Source organism: Mastigoproctus giganteus, chromosome 1, assembly GCF_048544385.1.
Source record: "Mastigoproctus giganteus isolate SK-2022 chromosome 1, ASM4854438v1, whole genome shotgun sequence".
Taxonomy (NCBI): domain Eukaryota; kingdom Metazoa; phylum Arthropoda; class Arachnida; order Uropygi; family Thelyphonidae; genus Mastigoproctus; species Mastigoproctus giganteus.
The window spans coordinates 95,449,166-95,471,567 of NC_143575.1; the positions used below are offsets into that span (position 1 = coordinate 95,449,166).

The 22,402-nt window shown below is 35.6% G+C and overlaps 1 protein-coding gene across 1 annotated transcript in view; it reads right to left on the reverse strand.

Annotated features, from left to right (window-relative positions):
- Positions 1 to 22,402, reverse strand: part of SCAP (SREBP cleavage activating protein) — a 512,327-nt gene that overhangs the window by 274,079 nt on the left and 215,846 nt on the right. Inside the window, exon 12 of the mRNA XM_090380371.1 lies at positions 3,276 to 3,374. Coding sequence (XP_090236497.1) covers positions 3,276 to 3,374 — 99 coding nt within the window. The remainder of the gene's footprint in view (positions 1 to 3,275; positions 3,375 to 22,402) is intronic.

The following is a 22,402-nucleotide window of genomic DNA, read 5'->3' on the forward strand; positions in this document are numbered from 1 at the left end:
AATACTAAAAGTGTTATGGACACAGCTTTCAAAATCGCAAATTCCATCAGAGGACAATCTCTTCAAAGGAGACTTTTCAAAATGTAACTCAATGAAAATTAACCAGATCTAACATTACACACAGATGTGAGGTGGCTGAGTCGGAGTAAGTTTCTACAGAGATTGTGAAATTTGCTGAATGAAATTAAAAAATTTGTTTGACAAAGGGGAGATGATTATCAGCAGCTGCAAGATAGGGAGTGGTTGTGTAATCTGGCTTTTTTTTTTTTTGGCAGATTTTACCAGTAAATTAAGTGATCTGAATTTGGAATTATGAGAAAAAAATAAAAAAAGTGGGTGACATGATCAGTAGTATTTCTGCATATAAATATCAATTTTTGGCAATAGCTAAGGATCTAATAGAAAAAGAATTCGATCATTTTTCAAATATGCAAGATCATTTGCAAAAATTTCCTGTTTTGAATGTAATAGTGAGAAATATGTTTCTGAAATTGAGAAAGTTGTGGATGTTTCTGAAATTGAGAAAGTTGTGGATGTTTTTAAAGCCATATTTGGTGATTTTAAAACAATTGAAGACATCGTTCAATATATTTCTTATCCATTTAATATTGACTTAGATACGAAACAAATGGAAGAAAAAAAAAAAAAAAAAAAAAAAACCGCTGAGATTTTTCACACAGAGAAAATATTACTTGAAAATGAAATTATTACATTTCGAACCGATATCTTCCTAAAAGCCAGCTTATCGGAAAAAGGATTTTGGAAATACGCTTGCAAAGAAAAGTACCCAAATATGAAAAAAAAAAGAAAACAAAGTGAACTTTTAAATTCTTGTTTTGGTTCCACATATCAATGTGAATCGGCCTTTTCGTATTTGAGACAAACAAACACGAAGAATCGCTCTACTCTTACGGACTTGCATACAGAAGATTCTTTACGGTTGGCCTTATCACAGTATATCCCCAATTTTGAAAGCTTGGCAGATAACATGAACGCACAAACTTCACATAAATTAAAAATTGAAATACATATGAATTTAAAATAAGAATTCTGAATTGTATTAAATTTTAAAATTTATAAACAACATTTTTCTATATGTGTTGATTAACTTTTTTAACCACGTGCAATGAAATTCTTTAGATGGTAGATTGTGGCACATTTTTAAGAAAAAAAGTAGATTGCATCACAAATTAAGTTGGCCACCCCTGCTATATATCATTGACAAAACTCCATGACCTGCTCTGGCAGCACATCTGCACTGCTCAGAGAACTTCATATCTGACTGCACAATTACCCCAGGTCTTTTTCATTCTCCACCTCCCTGAGTGTAGTACCACAGAGTTGGTACGTTTCTCTTGGGTTACTGCTACCCATATATAGTACTTTGCATTTGTCATGTGTGTGTGCGTGCGTGTGTGACACTAAAGACAGTAGCATACTGTCTTTAGTGTCATTAACAACCCTATCAACTTTTGCATCATCTGCAAACTTGGACATTAAGCCTGATATACCTTCATCGATATCATGGATTAACACAAAAACAGCAATGGGCCCAGCACCAAACCCTGGGGGACTCCACTAATAACATTAGTCCACATAGAGCAGTGTCCATTTATTACCACTCTCTGCCATCTTCCACTCAACCATCCCTTTATCCATTGCAGTAACTTGCCCTTAATGCCATACCACCCCAATTTGTACAGTAGTCTTCCATGTGCAACAGCATCAAAAGCTTTCCTGAAATCCAAGTATATGATATCAAAATTATTTTTAGCATCCGGTTCCTTTGTGACCACATAAAATTGTGGTCACAAAGAAAATTGTGGTCCAATAAAATTGATAAGACAAGACTTCCACTTAACAAGACTTCCCCATGCTGTGTCTGAAGTATTGCTGCTGTGTTGTCTAGGTGATCCTGTATCACCTCTTTAACTAATGACTATTATTTTCCCCAGAACAGAAGTTACACTAACAGGTCTATAATTATTTGTATCTTTTTTCAAGTATGACCTCCAGACCTGAACACAATATTCTAGACATGGTCTCACCACCATCTTATATAAAGAGATAATCCTTTTCCCTAATTGCGAAGGTCCGATACATTGTAGCGAGGAAACCAAGTGCTTTCCTAGCCACCTTTACAGTGATGGAAAATTTCATATCTGACTGAATCATAACCTCCAAGTCTTTGTCCTGGACTATTTTAACTCCTGGATTTCCATTTTCTGGGTACAAAATCTTACATTTAGAAGCATTAAACTTCAGTTGCCATTTTTCAGACATTTGTGAAATCAATATAACTCATTTTGAAGGTTCACACTAAAGTTAACAGCAAGAACCAGTCCAAAATGGACTGGTTCTTGCTGTTAACCAACCATCCTGCCTTTAAATCAACACAAACTATAACAAACTTCCCCTGCACTGTCTCATCAATGTCATTAAAGAAGATAAGACAAGAAGTAGCCCTAACAATGATCCCTGAGGTTGATCGCTTGCTACATTTGTCCACCCTGAATAATGAACACTCTTTATGACTACTCTCTGTATTCCTATCTTTTAGTCAACCCTTGATTCAATGAAGTATCTTGCCATTAATCCAATTTGCTCCATTTTATATAACAGCCTTTCACGGAAAACCATAAAAAAAGCTTTACTGAAGTCAATGTAATAGAGCCAAAGTTGTTTCTTTCATCTGACTGTTTCATGAATGCATCGCAATAATTAGCTAGATTGATCAAGCAAAATTTTTACCCATAAGCTTGTGCGCTTGTGTTATGGGTGTTTAATGGCGCATAAGCTACACTGGCTATAGTGCATCTCCATAAGCTCATACTGTGATCCATTAAGGATATCATTCCTGTCAAGATGGTACTGCACTATCCTTAATAAGAGACTCCATGATTTTACCTACCACTGAGTCAAAACTCACTGTTTTATAGTTGTCGATTACTTCTTTCATACATCCTTTGTGAACTAGGGAGATGCCAGCACTTCTCTAGTCCAAGGGGGGGGTGTCTCTCCAGTGTCTAATGATAATCTGAATAACAGCATGCACTCACATGCTGCCATTTTTAGTATAACAGGATATATACCAACCACCCCTGGAGCATTCTCCTTGCTCAGCTTTGGTAGTTCCCCCAAACCCTTGATAAAATATAACACACTAGAAACAATATCAAGAGTAACCGGAGAAACATAACTCAACAATTAAATAATTAAAATAAGTTTAATTCACAAAAATTTTAAAACTTCAAGAAATATCTACATGTACAAACCTCCATTCTTCGTATGTCAATTGAGAGAACAGTAGCAAAAAACACTAACTGAAGAAAAAAATCTGAGAGAAGTCCAACAACAGCAAAGAAGCAAAATTCCTGCAAAAAAATATGAAACAATTAAAAAAAAAGAGAGAGAAATGGGAAACAAAAACTTAAGCAATAATATCTATTTTATGAGTTTTCTTTCCCCAACACAACTATCTTCTTAACTTTACTACCAAATCCAATCTTATTCACAAACATTTTTAAACTTCAAGAAATCCCTACACATACAAACATCCACTCTTCATATGTCACTTGACAAAACAGTAGCAAAACACACTAACTGAATAAAAAAAATCTAAAAGAAGTGTATGCAACTGCAAAGAATAAGACAGATTACATTATAACACATAGGGCTTATAGTGCGATTTGCTTTTAATACTCTGTTCTTCTGGTCCCATGGTCAATTCTGTTATATATCAAACATTTCTTAAAGTGCTCCCATTTATATGTTTTCCTGCTTATACTGCTTTTTTAAGGCCTCAAGAAGGAATAAACCAGAACATAACCTTCATCCTCTTAGTATAAGCAGTATGAGGCCATGGCTCCTCTTCCAGGTGCCACAGCCTCATACTGTTTCTCCAAATGCAGACATGCCCATCAGAATGATACAGTTAGAAATGGAATTCATAGACCAGATGACAGATTTCCACAACTCTTGACCACATGTTAGTGGTCAAGGGTTGGCACTGATATGCCCATGCAAGGTGCAGTTTTTTGTGTCGCACAGTGAGCATGGGTATCTGCAACAACTGCCAACTGAAACAGCCTATACAACCTAAAGTTGTGACTGTAGCTTAACGACACAAGGTCTACCTCGTATTATAAGGCCTAAATATGTCTCGCTACAATTCAACTGCATATTGAATTATGAGCAGCACATCGATGCTAATTAAATACAGTGATAAAGATTGATCTGTCCAAGGAAGACAAAAATTTCTGTAAAATTAGACGTTGTGTCAGAGGGTTTGAAAGTGACTGAAAAGTGCTAGATCTGATATTAGAGTAACTGGGACAGTCAATTAAAATATGTTCAACAGTGAGCTGCATTTTGCATGAAGAGCAATGAGGAGGAATATTCCCATTAAGTAAATGGAGGTGGGTAAGGTAAGTGTGGCCAATCCGTAAACCTATTAATATGACTTCCTCTTGTGTGGTTCAGAGGGAGCTAGAAATCCATCTTTCTGAGTCAGTTTTAATTTCACGGAGTTTGTTACAAGTCTGTTCGCTCCACATTTGTGCCCATTTAAGATTGCTGCTTTTTTGGATTATGCTCTTAACATCCATGTAGGGAACTAGTGAAGATGGCAACAAACAGTTATTTTGCAGCCTGATTTGCTGTTTCATTTCTCAAAATACTAGTGTCCTGGTATCTAGAAGAGTGTTATTTTTCACTTTTTCTTGACAGCGTTGAACACAACTTTTGATGTCTGTCAATATCAGATGGGAAGATTAAAGCTCTTTTCAAATAGCCAAAAATGCACTGAGAAAGTCATATTAGTAGGTTTAAAACATATAAATTATGGCAGGCCATAAAAAGAGAATGTAGATTATTATCTAATTGGATTGCATACAGCTCAGCTGTCAGTATGCTACATTCCAGTGGTAGTGAAATATTGTATATAAAGAAAGGGAAAATGGCTACTGCACCTACATGGTTGCTAGATTTTGCACCATCAGTGTATATTGTACATTTATAGGAATTTTCTGAAGTACGAGCAGTATGCAGTTGTTGGAAACTGAGGCAGTAAATTATTCTTTCTCATTGCATAGAGTCACTGCAGTGAAGAAAGAGTCCCACAGTGAGTACCATGATGGATGTTGCTGAAATCCAATTTCAGCAACATCCATTTAAGCAGTTGTTTCAGGTGAAATCATGCAGACAGTTTCATCTTGAATTTGTAGGAAAACTTTGTATCTTTGCAGCATTTAGACATAGGAGTATTTGCCTTCTAAGAGATAGTGTGGTTCATTAGATTCAATATACAAACAGTGCACTGGGAGTTTCTGAAAGCTCCAAGAGCTGTCCAAAGAGCAATGTGCCAATAGTGTTAAGTCACTGCAAAGCACTTTTCCTGGGTGAGGCACATACCAGAGATCTGTAATCAAGTCGGAATCTAATTAATATTATATTCCGAACTTGATTTGGAGATTTGCTAAATGTGCCTGAAATTTAAGTTTGTTATTAAACACAGAAAATTTATGGTATTAGTCACTGGTATCAGAATATTCTTTATTTGAAGTTATGGGTCAGGTGCAGTGCACATTGCAGAAATGAATTCCAGTAGATTTTTGCTCATATGTTTGGTATCCATTTTTCAGATTCCAAGATTCTAGTTACTTTCTCACTATTAGAGCCATATTTCTATGGTGCTCATACTTTAAGAATGACAGGAAATAGTGAGATCATCTGCATACATGTATGCTTCAACCATTATTGGACTTATCCTGGGCCATACTGTTTACTCTGACTGTGAACAATATTGCACTTAGAAAGGACCCTTGTGGTACACCCTCTTCTTGAATGTGTATGAAGGAAAAATGTAGAATGTCGGTTATCCGGAAGTCAGTATTCGAGAATAGTTTGAAAGGCTGATTTTTCTTCTTCTATTTTTTATTAATGGTAGTATTTTAGACAAATGTTTATTATGTTACGAGAGTATTTTTTTTTTTTTTTACTTTGTTTATCCCCAGGGGCTCACATCTGGTGAGTATGGGCTTGGCAAACCCATGGTCCTGAGCTGGATATCATCATTCTTCTCTTTCTTGCTTTCCCGGTGATTCCCTTCTACTTCTGACTCTCTCTCTCTCTCTCTTTCAGGGTAACGCAGGATATTTTTTTTTGGCTGGTGCAGCATAAGCCTCAGGCTTCCGTGTGTTATATGGCTAATAATAATATCTGGCGAAATTTTGGATTAGTAAACCATGAGTGATAGAGTTTAGTCGTTCACTTCCGTGAACCCAATTTTCCATGCTATATTTTATTCTCTTCATTTCATATTATGTTTAGTTTAGCTCCAGTTCGGTAAGAATAATATCAGCACGAAACTGCAATTTATTATTTTTCTCAGTTTTTTTGATAGCAAAATGTCAACAACGAAAAGAAACAGCACTAAAATGGGCAGAAAAACAGGAAGAATGAGATATAATAAGAGTGATATTGTTAAGGAACTTGAGATTCTAGTTCCTAGTAGCAAAAAAAAAAAAAAGTCGTAACAAACGAAACAAAAAACGATCGAACGTTATTTTAAAAAATTACTTCAAAATTTTTTTCTACATAAAATTTGCAGTAAGATACCTATCCGAATATACATGCATATGTAAATGTGCAAATTTTATATATAGGTTATTATTATTATTTTTTTTTAAATTAAATAAATTTATTTTTTTCACAATAATTTTATGTAGAATAAAATTTTAAGTAATATTTTAAAATAATGTTTGATCGTTTTTTATTTCGTGTGTTGTGACTTTTTTTTTCTTTCTTTTACCTTAATTCATTATAACAGAATTTATTTAATCTTGCCTTGTGTTCGATTATCTGGAAAATTTGGTTATCCGGAAGAGATTTGACATTAATTATTCTGGATAACTGATGCTCTACTGTACTTTTAATACTCATTTTTTATTCATTGGGGATGTGCTGGATAGGTGTTTGGCAACAGTATCCGAGATTTCATTTCCTGGTATTCTAGTATGGCCTGGAATCCAGCAGAAGACGTTTTGCTGATATTCTCTAAGACAAATCAACTCTCTTCTGATGAGCTTTATTAATGGATGAGGTGGTGGAGAAGTATTTTGCATGGCTAATAAGGGACTTTGCAAGTCTGCATATATTATGTTCTTTTGAATGGACAGATGGAAAATATTTTCTAGAGCATATAATTCAGTGGTGTAACTACCACATTTTGTGGGAAGAGATAGAGAAATGATGCACGTCAGTTATTGTTGTTGTGGTATTTTCTGGTGCAAGGGCTACTTAGGCCATATTGCACCTCACAAATTAATTTAGTTCATTAATTTAGAACAGTCATACATTTGAATTTGTTTTAAATAGAGAAAGAATTTAGAGAGATTTGCTTCTTTACCTATGATGCTATTGTGAGACAGAGGGTGTTGTATATCTGAAATGAAACTAAAAGATGTTTGTTGTGCAGGAATAAGCAACCTGCAAAGGAAAATTATAGAGCTACAAGAAGAATATCCTGATATGGATATAACTGATCTAACACAAGCATTAAGTGTAGATATATTGAATTCTGTGGAGATGAGTTCATAAGAGGCAGCTTGGTATTTATTACAATACCCAATGTCCATGTCTTCAAGAGCGATTGAATACGTGCCAACGGTATGGCCACATGGGCATCAGAAATTACGTAAATCAAAAGCTGAATTGGATGAACAAGTTGATATGAGTCTTTGGATATATGGAAAGATAGTATTTTTGATAAATATGAAAAACGGTGCAAAACATTTTTTGATAAATATGAAAAACTCTTGCACAATTTACTGTTTATTATCGAAAAGGTGGAGAAGTATTTTGCATGGCTAATAAGGGACTTTGCAAGTCTGCATATATTATGTTCTTTTGAATAGACAGATGGAAAATATTTTCTAGAGCAAGCTCTAGGGCATATAATTCAGTGGTATAACTACCACATTTTGTGGGAAGAGATAGAGGCTAGGAAAAAGACAATTTCCTAAAATAATTCGGTATTGGAATTATAATACGTCTTCATGAATGTATAAGCAAAATGGTAACTTTACACATAATTTTAGTTTCATAATGAGTTTCTGCAGTAAAGACATTTTTAATGGCTGGCGCTGTGACATTATCAGTGACACTATCAGTCTCAGAGTAGAGCGGCAGCAATTGAATTATGTACCTGGTAAATAATTACATAATTTTTTTAATTTACAATATTGCTTTAAAAATAAAATGCTTGCTTGAATGCCATCTGTTAATCAGCATATAATTTCATATAGTTCTATAATGAGCATCCTGCATGAGATCCAGAATTATCATATAATCATAATTCTCAGAGAATGTATCTTAAATAAATCAAGTTTCACTTGAAATTTTTTTAAAACAATATTTTATTTAAAATATTGTTTTAAAATCAAGATAGAATCAAGATAGCAACCAACTTCATCAGTTGAGGACATGGTGTTTGGATATGCAACTGACATAGTAAGTCATTAACTTTGTGTTTAAAAGAGTTTTTTAATATTAAAAATAAGTAATTTTTAATACTCGTGAAGTCCTCATGAACTGGAGATGTGCAAATATACCAAAATTCACAAAGAGGGATCAAAGGGTGTCACGAGTAATTACAGACCTGTTAGTTTAACTTCTATTCTGGGAAAAATAATGGAGTCACTGGTTAAAGAAGCATTGCAGGCTCATCTAGACAAGACTACAGTAATAATTCAGAAACAGCAATGGTTTGTTATGGGAAAGTGTTGTCTGACAAATCTGATTGGATGGTATTATGTGGTTCAAAGGAACTGGATGCAAAAAATAATTTTGATATCATATACTTGGATTTCAGGAAAGCTTTTGATACTGTTGCACATGGAAAACTACTGTACAAATTAGAGTAGTATGGTATTAAGGACAAGTTGCTACAATGGATAAAAGGGTAGTAGAGTGGGAGAAGACAGAGAGAGGTAATCAATGGATGCTGTTCTTCGTGGACTAATGTTATTGCTGAATTCCCCCAGGGTTCGCTGTTGAGCTCACTGTTGTTTTGTATTTTTATCAATGATATTGCTGAAGGTATATCAGGCTTATGCAGATGATACAAAGGTTGGCAGAATTGTCAATGACAGTAATGGCAGTGTACCACTGCAACAGGACCTAGAAAAGTTGGGCAGATGAGGTGAGAAGTGGCAACTGAAGTTTAACATTGACAAATGCAAAGTACTGCATATGGGTAGAAGTAACCACAGAGAATGTACAAACTGCATGGTACTACACTTATGGTGGTAGAAAATGAAAACGTTCTGGGAGTGATTGTGTAGTCAGATATGAAGGTTTCTGAGCAGTGCAGACAGGCTGCCACAGTAGGTCATGGGGTATTGTCAATGATATACAGGAATTTTGCAAGTAGGGAAAAGGAGGTGATTATCCCTTTGTATAAGTCAGTGGTCAGGCCACGCCTTGAGTACTGCATACAGGTCTGGAGGCCTCATTTTAGGAAGGATTTAGAATGCTTAAGGGAGTACAGAGAAGAGCAACAAGATTGGTGAGAGCAATGAAGGGGTTCTCTTACTAAGAAAGTAGTAGTAGAGGCATGATGCAACAAAGCAAGCATATGAGCTTATGTAGCATCAGCAAAAAAAAAAAAAAAAAAAACCCAATTTCACACATCCATTCCCTCTAAAAGTTTGTCCATTTGGAGACTAGGCACCTGCAAGGGTGATCTGATTGAGGTGTATAAGGCCTTGAATAGGTTGCACATGCTCAGTTCTGATGGTATTATGAACTTGAGGGAGCATAAATTCAAACTGAGAAAAGACAGTTGTAGAATAGATGTGCAGAAATTTTCCTTTAGCCAGTGGGTAGTTAATTGGTGGAACAAACTTCCAAGTGTCGTTGTGAAGATGATAGCTTAAATAAATTCAAGGATTAACTGCGCAAACTTTTAGAGGGAATGGATGGAATTGGGGGTTTTTTTTGTTTTTTTTTGCTGATGCTACATAAGCTCATATGCTTGCTTTCTTGCATCACATACCACCATCAGTTACTCATTTGGAGAGGTCTTTGATTTCCATCAAAGACCAGAGGAATGCCTAAAATGCTCTTCTTTCAAGGATGTAGTTAGCTGATCTCACCTTGCAGGAATATATTTTTTCTTCATGTGCTATTCTTGAGTTTTTCAGCCTCCACATAATGTGCATCAGCTGTAAACATCTTATAGACACAAAAATATAAATACATATGGATATGAGCCACAAGCTCTAATGCTGTTAAAAAATAAAAAAAATAATAAACCTCCTGTTCTTTATTTGCCTAAATGCTGCAGGCTTTATCTCTGAGACCTAAATCAATACAAAATGATTATATTTTTAATCATGTACCTTCCACCATGTAGGCCTAGGTTAAAATTTATTTGTATACTAATAAAGGGAAAAATACTGTAAATTGAAAGGGAGAGGAGTTGTCGTTTTTGCAAAATTTGTTAAAAAACTGAATTTGTCTTTTATGCAAAAAATTTCCCCATCCTCAAAAAAAAAAAAAAGTGTCAGTTCATTGAAATTTCAATGAGTCGAGTTATTAATCTCTACAGCTTAGTATAAAGGGTGCATTGGTGTTGCAAAGTTTTATCAGACTAACTTGGCGAAATAATGCATTTCCCTTACCAGTAACTAACTGGCTGTACATGTGATGCTACAAAAACGGTTTCAGCTATTGCGTGAATTCTGGGATTTCAAACAAAAGTTACCCTCATGTTTTCCACAGTTCCATGCTATTTGTAGCCAGCATAGCCACTCTGCACTGTTATTTCTAGGGTGACCACTGTTAATATATTATATAATAGGGGGCACCCTCCAGTTTTTATTTGTAAGTGGACAATTGGAACTACATCAAACCTTTTTTTTTATTTATTGCACACCCAGTTTTCTTGATTTATGTTATTTGTTTCTTTTGATTGAACCAATTCCAGTATCTTGGTATATTGCAGTATACAGTAAATTATTTAACCATATTTTCAGGAACATTTAAAAAAAAAAAGAAACAAAATAAATTATCTCCATATATTCCATTAAAAATTGTTTCCATGACCTCTTTATAGTTGTATCTCATCAAAATATTGGGTATAAGAACATGTACTCTGCAGGTTGATATGTTGATTTTCTGGGATTTCAAACAAAAGTTACCCTCATGTTTTCCACAGTTCCATCATTTTTGCTGAACTTCTAGTTTTTTTGGCATGTAGCAAAGAACAATCTGTATAAACAAAATTCTATACTAGTCATGTAGTCTGTGGTTTGTTTCCCATATTGTGTGTGTGAAAACTTTGTTGAACTTGCATCTTGATTGTTCAAAGAGAATATATTTCACTCATTTTGGCCAATATATTTCACTCATTTTGTTCTTTATATTAAAAGATACGATCTCAATGTTTATGTTGTGTCAACTACCAGAAAAATTGTTACTACTTACCGGTAAGAACTTCACAATCAGGGCTTTCAGCACTACTTTGGATTTTTATTTTTTTTAATAAGTTTGAAATTTTTAACTAGTAAGTTATAAAGCTACTTTTGATTAACCTGTATAAATATTAATTAAAAACTAAATGAATACAGTAATTCAATTGGTTTGTTTTTAATTACATTTACAGCAGAATGTTATATTCCAAGAACAGTCATTCATCTTAGAACTTTTCTCTATAGTAACTGCTAAAACAAGAATTCTTGCCTTAGTCAGTTTTCTTAAACTAAGATATATACACACATTTTCTTTGAGTGACAACCCAAGAATAGAAAAATAAATTTAAGTTTGCATAAGGACAGTGTTTCATTAAGATTAACAGTTCAGTTGATATTTTCTGCATTGTGGAAGATAGCAATGTTGTATTCTCTTGAAATTTTGTATTTCTAGATGGAGGTGGAGTTCTTATACAGGTTATACCAAAAATAGTGTAGTGATTTTTAATTATCATTGTTGTTATTTGGTTTTTAGGAGCATTAGCAACTAAGGCCATATTGCTCCGGGGATATGCGGTGGTCATTCCCTGACCTTTCCGCATCCTCCGTATTTGGTGGTCACGGGCTCAAACGCCCGTCTAATCAAGAAGCATGTGCTACGCACTGCTGCACCTAGCTACGGAGGCACCTTTAATTATCGTATATTAATTTTCATGTTTAATTTTCACCCAAAATCGATATTGAGATCTGGGAGATTTACTCTGGAAATAATTACACTGGTTTAACAACATTTTGGTAATACAAAAGGAAACTAACTTTTAAAATTAATTCTGTTATGTCAGATTTGTCTATTTGGCTGATGCTATGCAGTTAAAAAATAGATTAGCAACTTGGGCAGAACTGTATTTGGCTCCAATTTGGACAAAAAGGGTAATAGTATTTGTCTCTAAGTTGGAAATAAGCTTGAGCCTTAAAGTCAAGTACTCAGTTTCAGTGTTTGGGAGTAAAAGATCCTCATGATTGAAATCGAATATCCAGACACAAATTTTACAGCATGCTGTAACTGAGGGGGGATAAAAAAGCAATAACTCTAGCTTGTTCTTTATAATGATATTACAAAAAGTCATATTTCTTTTGCAATTAAGCAGTTCCTCATCGAGAAGGCCTTCCTACTTCTGTACCACAAACTAATTGAAAAGAATTATTTCTTATTTTTTTTTTCAGAAAAGACTCAATAGAAGATCCAAGTTACATTGCACAGAGTAGCAAAGAATTGCATCTAATTGAACAAAATTACATAATGACCTAGTACACGAGTTAAGTCTGTCGAAGCAACAGGCAGAACTTTTGGGAGCAAGACTGCAAGAATAGAATTTCATAGCTGATAGTATCAGAATTTCTGTATTTAGAAAGATAGAAAAATTGTCTACATTTTATATGGTATGCAGGGTACTCTTTGTTTATATACTTAGATATAAATAGACCAAGGAAGAATTGGGATTTAAACACAAAGCTGAAGATGACTTTATTCTGAATTTAAGTAATAAAGAAGATAAAAACACAGGTTTCAATTTACAATTCCCAAATATTGAATGAGCACATAAATACCATTGCTGGTATCTGTATGGTTATTGCACTTTTCTTAGATTATACTGGATTTATTGAGTAGTACATTCCCTCCAAATGCCTGTCCAGTTCCTCCCTAAATTTATTCAACCTATCAACTTCCACAACGACAGATGGAAGTTTGTTCCAGCAATTAACCACCCGCTGGCTAAAGGCAAATTTCCGCACATCTATTCTACATCTGTCTTTTCTTAATTTGAATTTATGTCCCCTTACTTAGGTTTGTAATCTGAACAAGTGGAAGGATCCCATCAGAATTCAGCATGCTCAACCCATTCAAGGCCTTATACACCTCAATCAGATCACCGCCTAGTCTCCAGCCACTGCAATTTGCAGAACTTAAGCCTCTCTTGGTAAGAGGATCCCTTCATTCCCCTCACCAATCTTGTTGCCCTTCTCTGTACATGCTCAAGTAAATCTACATCCTTCCTAAAATGAGGCCTCCAGACCTGTACGCAGTACTCAAGGCGTGGCCTGACCATTGCCTTATACAGAGGGATAATCACTTACTTTTCCCTGCTAGCAAAATTCCTATATATCTTTGACAAAACCCCATGACCTGCCCTGGCAGCCTGTCTGCATTGCTCAGAAAACTTCATATCTGACTGCACAATTACTCCCAGGTCTTTTCATTTCCTACCACCTTAAGTGTAGTACCACACAGTTGGTACGTTTCTCTGGGGTTACTTCTACCCATATGCAGTACTTTGCATTTGTCAAGGTTAAACTTCAGTTGCCACTTCTTAGCCCATCTGCCCAAATTATCTAGATCCTGTTGCAGTAGCACACTGTCATTACTGTCATTAACAACCCTGCCATTACCTCTGCTTGTGGGATAGTTGAGCAGTAGAACAGCATTTTGTTATCGTTAAGGACTGACCGATGCAAGAAGATTTTTTTCTGAGAAAAGTGCTGTCAAACATGCATATTAGTGGACCATCATCTGGTTTTTTTTCCTCTGTTATATATAAATTGAACTTAATGAAAAATTAAGTGATGTGAAATTTAAAGGAAGAGAGAATCTTTTGGACTGTAAATTAGAAAACATGATATCAGCTTTGAAAGAAAACTTAATCCCTTATCAGGCACAGCAGTGTTTTAAGTCTTTAGTTCATGGGGATTTAAGTAATAAAGAAGATAAACTATAATCAGTTCTCAGTAGAAGAATTGCCAGATGTCCCTTAAAATACACATCTTACATTTGCATCTTGACTTTTGCATATGATAACTTGTACTTTCTGCTTTTCCCAATACTTTCAGTGATTAAACCATTAAGTATAGTTCCTCTTTACTCATGAACTGAATATGATTTTGGTGGTAATTGTGCAGTCAGATATGAAGTTCTCTGGGCAGTTTAAGAACCTGAGGGGGCATAGATTCAAATTGAGGAAAGACAGTTGTAGAATAGATGTGTGGAAGTTTGCGTTTAGCCAGCAGGTAGTTGATTTCTGGAACAGACTTCCATCTACTGTTGTGGAAGTTGATAGCTTAAATAAATTTAAGGCTGAACTAGACAAACATTTGGAGTGACCAGATGGGTGAAATGGGAATGTTTTTTTTTTTTTTGGCTGATTCTGTATAAGCTTGCTTTCTTGCATCATATGCCTCAACTAATGCTAATGATTTGAAACTGAAATTTCATTCAAAACACAAATTCCATATAGAGATAATGGCTGTTGTGAGCAGTTAATGATGGTCTCATGTTTGAGCATTATTTTTCAGAATGCTTTGTTATTATAGTGGTTGAACAAAACAGATAAAACTGTTACATTCTTTAAAAAATACAGACTAACTATAATTGAAGAGTATATAGTGGTACATATTAAAATAAATATTTGTCCCCATACACATCACGTGCAATCACTACAAAGTAAATGAACTTTGATTATCTTGTATGAGTACTGTTCACTTGTTGACAGATATTTCTTATTTAAAATTAATAAAAAATCATTTGAAAAATAATTTCAGATTGTTTCAGAAATAGCCTGCAATAATTATGACATTATAATTTGGTGAAAATCCTCCTACGACAGAAGTTCTCTATATGGTGAAATTGCATACTGTGGCTGTGAAATTAGTTACTGAATGTAGTTACTGGGTAGGATGAACCTGAAATGGACTTTTGCGCTTTTATAGGTTGCAATATATACAGGTGACCCCCGCTTAACGCTGATAATTCGTTCTGGAAAAAAAAAAAAAAAAAACCAGAGCGCTAAGCGAGCGCCACATTCCCATAAGGTAACATATGTATTTGTGAGTTGCGGTCGGTGCCATAGGATATTTCCTAATCAATAATAAACGGTAGTGAAAAGATGCACAAATGTCGGTCAAAATATTTAATATTCAAATATTTGTACATATGAAATATTCTGCATTACATACATATATAATTATGTGGTAACTATTTACGTATCAAAGTTAAACTTAAAATTCCAATTAAAATCATGAAAAATGTGTTGATTTTGGGTTGAACTTTGGCCCTCTTCCAAATAAACTAAAAGAGGTATTAATTTTAAATCCCCTGCAGCGTTACCACCCAACAATAAAGTCAACCGATCCTTCGCCGCTTTGAAACCTAGCATGTTTTTTTCTTCTTTCAACATGAAACTTATTTTAGGCATTTGTTTCCACAAAAGTCCTGCTTCATCTTTGTTAAAAACTTGTTGAGAAGTATAACGCATAATACCCTTCTTCAATAATTTTAACAAGTTCTTTTTTGAAAGTTTCGGCTCCTTGATCTGCACTTGCGGCTTCTCCCTGGATTTTAAATCTATTCAACCAGCCATTAGCAGTTTTAAATGGTTCCACATTTTTTTTTTTTTTTTTTTAGGTGAGTTTTATTTAGATCATCATATTGGCTAATCTCTTTCTCTCTCTTTTTTTTTTTTATAATATTTAACTTAGCTGAATTCTGCATTGGATATTATCTTCAATAAAATTAGTTAAAGCCTTTCCATTTCAATCCTAATAGCTGGCCTAGCCCTAGTTGCTTGCAGTGGAACAGCTATCTTTCCAGCTGCTAAAATTAATTCTTTATTTTTTTATAATTGTTCTTACAGTTAAAGTTGCAAGTCCTAAATTATGGCACCATCCGCTTGTCGTTGACCGGAATCGATTCGCTTCAAAACGTCTAATTTAATTTTCAAATTCAGTCTTTTTCTTACATTTATAGTCTTCGTACTGCGCCCAGACGTTGTTGCTTTTTCATTCCTATCGGCCATTAACTTTTCGAAAATGTAACTGCATTGGTTATGATACAATGTTCAAGTAAACTGCCCGTTACGCACGATGTCTAATACTGTACTGAGTGATGACTAGACTTCGGATAAATGCACATAATGCAAATATTACAAGTAATATACTTGATCATTTTTTTAAATGTTTATCTTGGAACCATGTAACAAGTCACTGTACTGCAATTAAATTAGTGTGCGTGAAGATTTCTCAAATCAGCGTGGGAATCGTTTTAATGCTGTTTTGCTATTCATTTTCAAGCTATCAACTCCATCAAATGAAATTTGCTTTCGTTAAATATGCCAAAAATGCAATCTGTAAAAGAGCATTATAGTGATCTGTAACAGCGTTATAGTCAGATACGGGTTATAATATAAGAACAGCGTTATAGTGAATCAGCGTAAAGCGAACTGCGTTATAACGGGAGCCTGCTATATATATGCCGCATGTTGTAATCCATTATAGAAGAAACTAAATTTTTCAATAGTTGTCAACACAGTAGGTTTGTAATTAAAAAAATTCTATCACTTGCACAAATTCTTTGTTCCATTGGAAAGAAAAAATATTTTGTTAAAATGTAAATTTATTTTTATAATCTTTAGTGAGACTTTTTTTTTTAAAGCAATGGAATAACCATACTTGTAGCAGGAATGGCCCCTCAGACATCCAGTCAGTTGTTTTATGCATTTGGTAAGTGAAACATAACTAGAGAAATATGTTTATATACAGTAGAACCATCTACAGCCAGCAAAATTGGAAGCCCTTGGATCCAGCAAAATTGGAAGATGTGTAAAGCTTTATTTTATTTTATTTATTTTTTTTTTTTTTGTTTATCACCTTATCCAATTAGAAAATCTTAAACTGTTAAATGTTTATCAGTGAAAATAAAAATGGGATTATGTTTTAAAACTAAAATGGCTTTTTTTAATAATAATTATTTTTGTTCTTTATGGTTTTTTTTTTTTTTTTTAACTCTTATAGGAACAGTGGATCCAACAGATTTTATGCCAACAAAGTTTTCTAGTTTTCTCATCGTAAAACATACAGATACTTTACATGTAAGTTCAAAATACAAAGCCAAAATTTTTCAGTTCTGATTACTTGCCATGAGAGGTCAAAGTTTGTAGTTTTTTGAGCAGTGTAATGCAGCATTAACTTTTTCTGTACATATATTGCTGTTTAATGCCCATCAAGCTTGAAAAAAAAAAAAAAAAAAAAGTTTTTGAATTTGCATTTTATTTTTGACCTGTAGGGGCATTGATATGTCCATTTACAATTTTGATAAAGTTAATGATTTCTGGTAGTTATCACAGATGACTTTAAATGATTCAGAAAATTCTCATATGAATCATAGCCTGTTCTCATTCTGTGACACACTTTGTATGTCACAGAATGAGACAAACTGTTATAGAAATTAATATGCTGTCCTTAAGTTTTACTTACTCTATATAAATATTTGCAAATTATTCGTAAAGCACTGTGGTGCACTGGATCAAGCCACCTCATGGCACTCGGTTTGGCTCAGTTATACACGGGGCTCCATAGTCTAATCAAGATCTTATGAGGGCTGTATAATTGCAACTCTATCTGCACCCCGGGTCTTTACGCACAAGACTCTCAAAATGTTTAGTTTCTTGAGGCAGTTTGTTCTTAGTTGTTTTATATGTTCCAAAAAAGTTAGTTTTTTATCAAGAATAAGTCCAAGAAATTTTACAGTTGGCTTTATTGGGATTATCTGTCCATTAAGTTTTAATTCCGGATCTAAATGAAGGTTTCTTTTTCTACAGAAGTGCACGCCTATAGTTTTTTGTGTGGAGATCATGAAACCATTTTCCTGAGTCCAGTTGCTGACCTTGTTCAATGCACCTTGTAACTGGCGTTCTATTGTTCTCATGTTTTGGGATTGGAAAGAGATACTGAAATCATCTACGTAAAGAGCTGTATTTATGGAGGATGGTATCTGTTGGGTTATAGAGTTTATTTTTATTGCAAACAAGGTGGCACTGAGGACTGATCCGTGCGGTACTCCTTCTTCTTGTAGGAAGACCTTTGAGTGTGTAGTTTTTATTTGTACTTAGAAAGTTCGATGCTGTAAAAAGTTCTGGATGAAAACAGGGAGATGTCCTAATTGGATGTACTAAATTTTGGTATCTATTGTTCATTTTTCTTATTTTATCCCAAACTGTTTTAGTATTTGTAGTTCTATTTATGTTGAGGCGAAACGTATCGAGGAGGCTTTCTTGCATACCCGTCTGACATATTTTGCTCTTGCTCTCATTTTTTTAAAATGTATTAGATTGTCTGTGGTAGGACTTTTGTGAAAAATATTCCATGCTCTGTTTCTATCTCGTTTTGCTTGGGTACGTTCCTCATTCCACCAAGGCTTTGGGAATAGAGGAAGTTTGGTAGACGTTTTTGGTATTGATTGTTCTGCTGCTTGGCTAATTTGATTCGTTACATATTGTACTGCTTGGTCAATGGTTAGTTGGCGGACTCTCTGTTGTTTGATTATTGCTAAATTTTTGAATTTTTCCCAGTCTGCTTTGTGAAATTTCCATTTGGTTTGGTTTGGGTTTTTTTGGCGCATCAGCAACTGAGGCTATAATGCGCCAAATACCGGTCATTTTATAAAAAGTTAAAAGATTCAGTGACCTAAGTAGTTAGGCTACCATGTCCAGATATATAATAACAAGTATATAAAAAATAAACCAATAAAGAGATAACAATAACATAAATTTTAAATACAATTAAAAACTTTTATTGATTTAAAATAGTTAAAAACAGCAGACACGTTGTCATTGTCAGATAAAATCTGACTGAGTGTACAAGGTTCAGTCAGATGATTAAAAGCGGTAAAACGGGTGCTGCAAAAATCTGGACAGTCAATTAAAAGGTGTCTAATCGTTAAAATTGTGCCACAGGACACACACAAAGGAGGATCATCAGCCCTCAGCAGAAACGAATGAGTTAAATGACTGTGTCCTATGCGGGTCCGGGCAAGAACAACTTCCTCCTTACGATTCCTGCGCAGACTAGACTGCCACGGTTCAATTACAGGCTTTATATGATATAATTTATTCGCAGTCTGTCTATTCCACGAATCCTGCCATTGGGAATGTATCTTCTCGTGTATTATTTGCCTGTAGTCTGTATAGGGGACTGACAGGCAGCAGTTATTATAGGGAATTGCTGATTTGGCTGCGGCGTCAGCCAAATCATTTCCCGTAATCCCAATGTGGCTGGGAATCCAGCAGAAGCAGATATCATATTCACGTCCACAGAGGAAGTGAATCTTCTGCTGAATACTAGACAGAACTGGATGAGGATTATATCTCACAGATATTAAAGCCTGTAACATGCTAAGAGAGTCGGAATATAAAATGAACCGTTGGTATTGGCATTTACTAATGTGATCCAAGGCTAACTCAATTGCGTGCAGCTCTGCAGTAAATATGCTACATTCAGAGGGAATCTGCTCCGATGTAGTGCTGTCTGTAAAGACAGCAGCAGATCCCACATATGATTCTGACTTCGAACCGTCTGTGTAAACTGGCGCGAAGTCAGAATGTTCAGCTCGGTGTGCTGAATAAAGCTGAAGGTAGACAGATGATGGAGTGTCCAACTTTCCGCAATTACAAAGGGACAAATCACATTTCGGGACATGAGCATGCTAGGGTGGAAGGGGTTGCTTAGGTGTTTGGGCAACCTTGTCTACCTTGATATTAAGTTCTTTGAGTAGCTCTTGGAGACGAATACCAAAAGGACGATTGGCAGTCTTACGGGTATTGTACAAATTTTCCCATTGTGGCTCAAAAACGGATAGCCACGTAGGGTGGTCTGGCAGGGATTTCAGTTTTAAAGCGTACTTTAAAGACAACTGTTTATATCGAAGCGATAACGGTGGTTCGTTTGCTTCGACGTATAAGCTCTGGACAAGAGATGTGCGATATGCTCCAGTAGCGATACGGAGAGCCTGATGATGGACAGGATCCAGCCACCGAAAGGCACTGTCTCTGGCTGAAGAATATACCTGGGACCCATAATCTAATTTGGATCGCACAAGTGCACGGTAAAGCCGTAGAAGGGTGCATCGGTCTGCTCCCCAAGATGTAGAGGAGAGCAAGTGGAGAATATTAAGCCCTCGTGTGCACTTTGTGCGGAGTTGACGGATGTGATCCAGAAATGTCAGTTTTTTATCAAATATGAGTCCCAAGAATTTTGTGTCCCCTGCTACTGGAATAGCATTTTGTCCGAGCCTTAATTCAGGTTCAGGATGAAGATTACGCTTACGACAAAAGTGTAAGCAAACGGTCTTTTCCGGTGAGAACCTGAAGCCATTAGTAAGTGGAATTGAGGCGATCAATGGCTTTTTGCAGTTGTCTTTCAATAACCCTCATGTTGCATGACTAACAAAAAATGCTAAAGTCATCAACATAGAGGGCACTGTTTACAGTTGGAGGAAGTTGTTCTGTGATGGAATTTATTTTGATGGCGAAAAGCGTGACACTTAATACTGATCCTTGTGGTACTCCCTCCTCTTGGCTGAAGGAACGAGAGAGTGAGGATCCCACACGAACTTGGAAAGATCGATAGGCTAAAAAGTTTTGAATAAAAAAGGGGAGATGCCCTTTAAGGCATAGGCTATGTAAATCTTTTAAATTGCCAAATCTCCAAGTTGTGTCATACGCTTTCTCCATGTCAAAGAACACTGACACCAAGTGTTCGCGTTTTAGGAAAGCACCCCGGATGGATGTTTCCAGTCTAATAAGATGGTCCAAAGTGGAATGGTTCCTTCGGAAGCCGCACTGGATGTTGGAGAGAAGGTCATTTGATTCTAAATACCATATTAAACGAGAATTAACCATTCTCTCCAGGATTTTGCACAGACAGCTAGTCAGAGCAATAGGATGATAATTGGTAGTGACTTTTCGATCCTTTCCTGGCTTAGCAAAGGCAAGAATGATTGCCTTGCCCCAGGAATCCGGAAACTGCCCTTCAATAAAGATTCTGTTATATAGAAAGAGCAGATAATCCATAGATTTTGTTGAATGCTGTTTAATCATTTCATAATGGATGCTATCTGGTCCAACAGCACTTGATTTGGAAAGAGCGAGGGCTCTTTTCAGTTCCTGAATAGTGAATTACCCGTTGTAGGGATTTAAAGCTTATGATTTAAGATATGACTTAAGATTTAAATCTAATGCTCTTAGATTTAAAGTTAAGTGCCTGTTTTTTGATTTTATATTTCAGGAACAGGAACTCCGGGGAATACGAAGATGTTGCAGAGATGTTAGAGAATGTTTCCCCAAGAGAATTGGCTATTGCAGTTAGACCTGCAATAGTGCTCCATTATAATCTAGGATTGAAGAAGGGTGGGATGTATATTTTCCCTTTATTTTCCGGATTTTATCCCAGACTACCTTAGAATTGGTAGACTGGTTAATGGATGATGTAAAACGGATCCACGATTCCTTTTGACTCTGACGGCGAATGTAGCGAGCTTTGGCTCGTGCCCGCTTGAAGGCTATTAGATTAACAGTGGTAGGATATCGGCGGAATATCCCCCACGTTTTGAGCCTTTTGTTTTGAGCTTTTTTTGCTGCTGTGCATTGTGAATTCCACCAAGGTTTGGGAAATGGTGGAAACCGGGCAGATGTTTTTGGAACAGTGTTCGCAGTTGCTTGGACAATAATTTCTGTGATGTACTTTACTGCATCATTGATCGTCTCCTGACTGACGGTGCTGAGATCAAAATTTGCCTGATGTTGGAAGGCAGACCAGTCAGCCTGATCAATCTTCCACAGTGGTAACCTGAAGGGAAGGGAAGGCATGGTCTCCCACTGTGTAACAAGGTTATCACAGGAGAGTGATCACTTCTGTATGGGTTCTCCTCCACTTCCCAAGTGAGTGAAGGGAGTAGAGAAGGGGAGCAGATAGAAAGATCAATGGCAGAAAAGGTACGGGTAGGCATGTGGAAGAAGGTGTTTGTTCCAATATTTAGAAGGGAAAGGTCATTGAGCATACGCTCTATGACTCGCCCCTTCCGCTGATTTTAGCACTACCCCACT